Below are 7,813 nucleotides of genomic sequence, written 5' to 3' on the forward strand. Positions count from 1 at the left end.
CCAAGCCGTTCCCTACTTCCCACAGATAAATTAAAAATTGTATGGTAACAAATGTTAACCATCATTATTACATGACATATATGAGTTTTTATGAATATGTTATGAAATAATTTATCGTAAAATACATTAATAGTTATATTTTTAAAGTGTGATTGTATATCTTTTTTAGTTTGTCTAATATGCAAAATTTTTGTTTTTGAATAATAAAAATAAAATTTTAGATTTTTTATCATAAAAATTTGGATATAATATTATAAAATTATTTTATCAAAAAATTTAGACCGATATAAAGAGAGAAATGTATTACATCTCTAAGGGTGGCCTTGTATGTATGGCCTCTCCTTAAACTCCAATCAACCAAATGGCATTTGCATTAGAAATACCGAAAGAATAGAATGTGATGAAACTTTTATGATTATTTTTTTTATAATTAAATATGATGAAACTTTTGCGTATTATGTTCCTTATCGCATGGGAGCTTGTCTTAGTAGAAGTATGATATCTTCACTGCCACCTCAACATGCAATCTCATACTATTTAAATTTTAAATTTAGAACCAAATAAATAATAAAAGAAAAGACTATTCTTTAGCTATCTCATAAAACTATTTTTTCTAAAATTTAAATTAATAAAAAAATTATATAAATAATTATATTTTTAATATTTTTAAATAATTTTTTATTTAATTTTCGCATAGACTTTTTTTTTATCATATGTTACTTTTTTTTACTTTTAAAATTTATCAAAAGATTGAATTTTAGATTTTTTGAACATAAAACTTTTTTATACAATAATATAATTTCTTTCAAAAATTTAAAATAATATGAATAATTATATAGGTAGCAAAATAAAATCCTAAAACACGAAAAAATGGAGGGTTTGGTGGAGATATTTTGATAAGGTAAAGGAAATTACTGACGTGGTGAATGGTATCCACCGAATGGAAGGGCTCGAAAATTGTTATGTATGTATGGGGGTGACCGGAGTTGGTTTGAATTGTTCAAAGGGAAAGAAAGATGAGAGCTGAGGGTGAAGGCACAAAAACCAGAGGAGTTGGAATCTGACAGCGAGGCAGAGAGCATTGCCCACGGTGGCTATGCTGCCAGGGCGTAACAGTAAAAGCCTAAAAGGCCTCGCCTCCCCCAACCGCATTTGCAAACTGTCCAAAAGCGCTCGCGCGGTTTTCCGTGCCCTCCTTACTCTGCTTCACTATGCTTAATGCTTACCACTATTATAAACATTCATTGGCTAACATACTCACATTTCACTATTAAAATCACTTCTCAATTCAAATATCCAATATAGTTACTTGAAACCTTAAGCTACTGTTTCAAAGAATTGTAATTATACAATTTTCTACATTATTGTATTAATATAAACCAACATGTCTATTAATTTACCATTTTATTCTTAAAATATTTTATTACAGATAAAAGATAATTATTTTAAATAATTATTTTTACTGGTGTGATAATATATAATTAAATACATGTACAAAAATATAAATTTAAATATATAGAATAACAATAAATATAAGTTTAGTCTAAATAAAAGATACTTTAAACTCAAACTAGGACATTTTTAATTCAAATGTTAGAAATGGCCTCCCAATACTCATTATGATATAGACAGATGATACAAGAGTTTATATAGTAAAAAGTTATAAAGCAATCTCGTTAAGAAAATTCAAGAGCGAAAATGATTTAGGTTTAGGACACATTAGACATTCTACAAAAAGTAAGGGAACTAAACGTCATTTCAGTCACCCCCCATTCAACACCCTTTTAAAGACCAGAAAAGCGGGAGTCTCAGATAAAAGAGCTCTCTCACAATAGAGATAGAGAGTGAAGGAACGAGAGAAAGCATAGAGTGAGAGAGAAAGCAGAGAGAAAAAGAGAGTGAACAAGGATGTGGAAGAATACGAAGGCCTGACATTAACATATCACCATAAAAAAAAGTGTGATAGTGAGCGAAAGCAAGAAGATCCACGCAGAAGAAAAAATAGAGAGCAAAATGACGAGTACCATAGTGAGAGAACAGAACCTCGACAAGCACATTCACAAGCAAATGGGGTGCATGGCTGGCTTCCTTAACATCTTCGACCGCCACCAGATTCTCGCCGGAAAACGCATCTCCTCCGCCAAACGCCTCCCTCCTCCGGTAAGTAACTCACCAAACCTGGATAAAAAAATTTTTCCGTTACTTTTTCTTCCTCATTTTAACTCATATTTCAAAATGTACATTTTTTTATCAGCAACCGGATTCCTCACCAGAGCCGGAGAACCACGTGGCTTCACCGGCGCGTCCAGCAACGCCATCACCAGAGCGCGTGAAACAGAGTCCAGCGAGAGAGCACACAGTTACGACGGTTACTACTCTGCCGGTTCTAGAATTCAAGGAAGGGACGAGGTCCACGTGGAAGTTCTCAAGGGAGGCTCCGAGGCTCTCATTAGATAGCAGGACCCGAACCAGCTCCCCGAGCCTGAGCCTCTCCCCGAACCTCAATCCAGACGACCGAGGCGAGAAACTGTCTTCAGAGATACAGTTACAGCGCCGTTCCACCAGCGTCGTCGCGAGGCTCATGGGCCTGGAGTCCTTACCGGGCCCAGACTCTGATTCAGGGCCCAATAAGAAACCTGAGCTCCGAAGATCCGCTTCCGAGTCCAGAGCCTCCAGAGATCTCAACCGATTCTTCGACGCCGCTAACAGCAACGGTTTTCAGCTGAACCTCAAGCAGGTGCAGCAACGGCAACAGTACACTCAGCCGCAGGGGATTGTTTCCGAGGGTCTGAACAACAATGCAGGTTCAGATCCGGTGGAGCAGGGTGCACGGAACAACAACAACGCGAAGGGAGAGAAGAACTATAACAACAATGCAAGGAACAGGGGAGTGGTTACGATGGTGCAGAAGAAGAGCTTCTTTGACTCCGCGGATTTCTTTCCTGAGGTACCGAAACGCAGCGTTTCGATCTACGGCGAGATCGAGAGGAGGCTGAGGATGCGAGGAATCGACGAGCCTTCGAAGGATCTAGAAACCCTGAAACATATCTTGGAGGCTTTGCAGCTTAAAGGACTCTTGCATTCGAAGAATCACGCAAATCGTAGTAACGGTAACAACAACTATAATCACAATCACAATCACAATCACATGAACTTCGTTCTAGATGGCGGAAGAACGAAGAACGATTCTCCTATTGTTGTGATTAAACCGGTTCGATCCAACCGAACCGGAAGAACTGGTAGCCAGTCTCCTCCGAATTCAAGCGTCCGGTCTAGTCCGAGGGCTCGTCGGAACGAACGTCAGCCGGAGGTTGACCGGAGAAGTAGAAACGCGAGATCGCCGCCGGTTTGCAGGAGTCCGAACCGGAGGAATGTAGCGCCGAACGCAGCGGAGAATCATCACCACAGTAGAGTGTATTATAACGACGGGTTTGATTCGAGAAAGGTGTCTCCGGTTCAGTCGCCGAGAGTAAACTCGAGAAGAACCACACCGGTTCATTCTCCGAGAATGAGAAAACCGATTAATCAGAAGGACGAGAAGGTGTTGACTGTGGCAGAGGATGAATCTTCCACAGTTTCAGAGAGTAGCTTCAGCACTTCCTCGCATACAGACACAGAGGTAAAATAACTATAATTTACTGTTAATGAAAATCAATTATTCATTTACATATTACAATAGTTTTCTACTTTAACTAAAGAAAATTACTGTTCGTCAATGACAATAATGATTTCGGTTTTCTCTTGGAATTAATTATTTTTAATTTTAATTACTTTTTTGGGAGTGTAGAGGTACAGATTGGAAGAGTACAAAGAAGGGAGGAATTTACTGGACAGGTGTGACAAGTTGCTGAACAGCATAGCGGAAATGACGGCCTCGAACGAGTTGCAACCCAGTCCCGTATCGGTTCTTGACTCGTCCTTCTACAGGGACGAGTGGTGTTTACCTTCCCCAATCACAAAACGCTGCATTGATTACAAAGGTGAGTGTAACAACTTTAGTAGTAGTGTCTTCATGTGATTCATATAATTTGATACAGCCATTACTTTGTTAATTTGGGTTACGTAATAGGTTAATTTGTTTAATCTTTGGTGTCTAGAGGTCTACCCATGACGTATTTTTTCATAGCCAAAGTTGGGGACCTATGCTAAATGAACACATGCTTATGCGTCGTTTTTAAGCACCCATACCTATCTCTGTTAAGTGTTATCCTCGTGCTTCCCATTCCCGATTGCAACAAGTACAATTAGGTGGAAAACAAAACATGCTATAAAATTGACCAAGCTTTGATTCAGAGATGCTAATTCAAGAACAGTGGATGATTTGTTCTCTGCCTACGTGGACCAATCATTTCACATCAGTGCTACTAACGTGGCAGTACTCGGTTGGTTCATTCACTTTTAGCACAGATAATACGGTGCATGCTACTTTCCACTCGTATACGGTACACACTCACGTGGGACCGAACTCCCTCTTGGCCTGAATAGTGAACACTCTACTCTACGGAGCTCGACGTTCCACAAAAAACAAAACAAAAAAAAAAACCAGCAATATTGTTCCTAATTAACTAATTAATCACTCAATTAATTCCTTTCATTAGTTGATTAACTTCTAAAACTGTTTAAATTTGTTATTACAGATCAGGCGGCGGAGTCGGAAGATGATATGTGGAGTGCGGCATTTTGCAGCAGCGAAGCCAAGTCGGAGGATGCAACAGAGGACAACGACTTCTCTTACGTGTCAGAAATCCTGAAGGCATGCACTTACCTACCCGAGAACGGCGACGTTTTCGCTTTATTAGAGAAGCAGCAGATTCTAAAGGGAAAAGACACCTCAAAGGCCTCAACAATTCAGAGGCGGTTAGTGTTCGACACGGTCCGTGATATCTTGTCCCGGCATCGTCGGCTTCCGCCATGGAAGGTGGCGTTCGGTGGCGATGAGAGGCAGAGGGTATGGTCGGAGTTTAGGAGAATACGAGGAGATAGGGAGGAGGAGGAGGAGTGGTCGGAGAAGGACATGTTTGAGGTTATATGCGGGGTTTTGAGGAAGGACATGGCGGAGGATGTTGAAGGTTGGGGGGAATGGACGGTGGAGATTGGAGATATGGTGCTGGACATCGAACGGCTCGTGTTCAAGGACCTGATTGGCGAGACCATACGAGAGTTAGCCACGTGTGCTTCCTCCCAACGTAACAGAGTTTTTGCGCTTCCGGAAAAAAAAAAGAAAAAAAAAGAAAGAGAAAAAAAAAAAGACGAGAAAAGGAAAAGAAAAGGAGTCGCACGCTTTGTTTAAAATTTTGCGCGCTTGCTTTTTTCGTAATTATTTTTTTAATTTGTTAATGACCGAATTAGTAAGGTTTAAATATGAAATTTAAGATAATCTCAGGGAGAATGTTCTTTGTTTTCTTCTTGTTCTTTCTTTTCTAGTCTGATGTGTAGCAAAGAAGCATTGGATTGTTGTAATTAAATGCTGCCGTGGACGGATTAGAAGAATGAAAATGGAAAAAGTTGCATAATGAAGTGGCAGAGGACAATAACATTGCTTAATCATTTTTTGTTACCTAGTGAACTACTATAGACCAGAATATAATTTTCTTTCCTTAATCTTGTGGTTTTACCCATTTTTAACTAGTAAGTATGAATTTGTTGTTTTTCCTAATCCTGGTCATTGGCAAACAGGAGGTCCTACAGATTATAATTATGGAGTAGCTTGCAGCTTTCTGGGACTTTGAGGTTCCCGTTTTAAAAGGGACAGAACAATTTGATTGTACAACTCGAAAAATACATTCAGCTAGAGCAGCAACATTTTCATCTCCTTTTAAGATTTAATGTTTTAAACAATAACTGACGATAAATCGCTGTCCCCTTTATTTTATGGACTAAAATACTAATACTGACTACAAAAGAATATAACATTGATATAGTTGGTCATAAAAAAATTAAAACTAACTTATAATTATGAAAGGTGAATTATAGTAGATAAAATTATTTAAATTTAAAAAATATTATAAAATTTTATCAAATTTTTTCTCTAATTCAACCTAACCAATTCTAAATTCAAATTCTATTCTACCCAATTTCTGAAAATCTTTTTCATTATCACAAATCTAAAGTTCTAATTTTCTTTTTCTCTGTTTTTGTCCTCCACTTGCAAGATCGAACAAATTGAATCCATGAGGCTGAGACTGAGGTTAAGAGCACAAACACTTCTAAGATTCAGATTCGTTTATATTGGCAAAAATTAATGCAAAATCTTAAACTTCATTGCAAAATTCCCTTATGCATTCAAAATCTTCGCGAATTCAAATTTCACTGGAACTGAAAATCAACTACAAATCAGAGTCATCTGAATAAATAGGAACATTTTCTAATGTTGCACTTCAATAATTGATCAATTCGAAAAAGAATGTGAAGGAGACGAAACTGCAAACTCAGATTCGTAGCAAGTTTATGTGATCAAAACTCTCAAATGAGAGAATCACAAACAACTCCACCCGCTATTGCAGAGGAAGAATTGGAGATTGGAGGTGGAAGATTGGAGAGGAAAAAAATTGGTGGTTAGAGAGATTGCAACATCATGAAAAGGAAAAGTGAGAATAATGATTAATTAGGCTTAAGATTGAAAAATATTTGTTTTTGGGTGTAAAAAGTGAAGAGTGTAGAGAGAGAGAGCACATATATAGATGAAAGAAAAGCAATATGAGAAAATCATATGATTTTTTGGGGTTGGATTGAAGTGGGGTAACAATGAGTGAGGGACATAACATTGATATGGAGGCTATATGGTCAGGTTGGGATGCTGTGGTGGTAGCATGGACGGATCAGAGGTGGAGGTTTGATTAAGGTTTATGTTTGCGGCCGGTTAGTTTTCAGGGGGTATTTTAGAATTTTTTTTATAATTTTTTAGAGTTTGATTAGTTTTATCTATTAGAGTTTATCTTTCATGGTTATAAGTTAATTTTAATTTTTTTATGGTCAGATTTGTCAGCATCATAATTTTTTATGGTCAATTTTGGTAATTTAGTCTTATTTTATGTGTAAATATATTAATTTTTTGATACATTAAAAATAAATAAATAAAATCAAATTGGTTTGGTCTAGTACTTAGTTGACTAGTTCGTTTAAGTAAGTGTTGGATTCAATCTTATTTTGTGTATACAACAATTTATTAGTCAGCGACAAACCCTTAATATGACTAACTTAAAATATTTAAAAGACGAATTTGATTGAAAAAAATTTTTTGAGAACCAATTTAAAAAATGAATAATCTTTCATGGACAAATTTGAGTATTTACTCTTATTATAAAACAAAATTTGCATTAATTATGGCTAGAGTAAGGATAAAATTTTCCCCTTTTCTCAATAGGAAGTCACCAACAAGTTCTGAAACACTAACACATGTCTCTTCATTTTCGAGTAAATGCCCAAAATGGTCCCTAAATTTCAAATCACTATTTAATTTAGTCCTTGACTTTTAAAAATGACCAATTAAATCCCTGAAATTCGAAAAAGTGCATCTCCGTTAGTCCCAAGCAAAAGTGTCGTCTAAACGTTGATGATGTGGAACGTGCCATGTGGACATTCTAGTTGTATGCTGATGTGTACCAAGCTTGAATTTGATTCAAATTTGTATCTGAAATTGCTTATTAATACCCAAATTAGTCCATTTTCAATTATAAAGCCCTAATCCTCAAATTATTGTCTTCTCTTTTTCGACCTCTCTGCTGTCTTCTTCTCTTCTTCGACCTCTCCGCTATCTTTCAGTTCATCTTGTTTTCTCGTCTGCCTGAGTGATGATGGGTGGTGGGGAGATAAG

General features: G+C 37.1%; 1 protein-coding gene across 1 annotated transcript; it reads left to right on the forward strand.

The window, feature by feature from the left end:
• Positions 1 to 1,829: 1,829 nt before the first annotated feature.
• LOC107473516 (protein LONGIFOLIA 1-like) lies at positions 1,830 to 5,695 on the forward strand. The gene is made up of 5 exons (XM_052257742.1): positions 1,830 to 2,160; positions 2,255 to 3,619; positions 3,788 to 3,980; positions 4,638 to 5,202; positions 5,677 to 5,695. Exons 1-5 carry the CDS (start codon positions 2,014 to 2,016, stop codon positions 5,693 to 5,695), a joined length of 2,289 nt encoding a protein of 762 aa, XP_052113702.1. The 5' UTR covers positions 1,830 to 2,013.
• The last annotated feature ends 2,118 nt before the right edge of the window (positions 5,696 to 7,813 follow it).

The sequence above is a fragment of the Arachis duranensis genome, chromosome 2 (assembly GCF_000817695.3).
Source record: "Arachis duranensis cultivar V14167 chromosome 2, aradu.V14167.gnm2.J7QH, whole genome shotgun sequence".
In the NCBI taxonomy this organism is placed as follows: Eukaryota; Viridiplantae; Streptophyta; class Magnoliopsida; order Fabales; family Fabaceae; genus Arachis; species Arachis duranensis.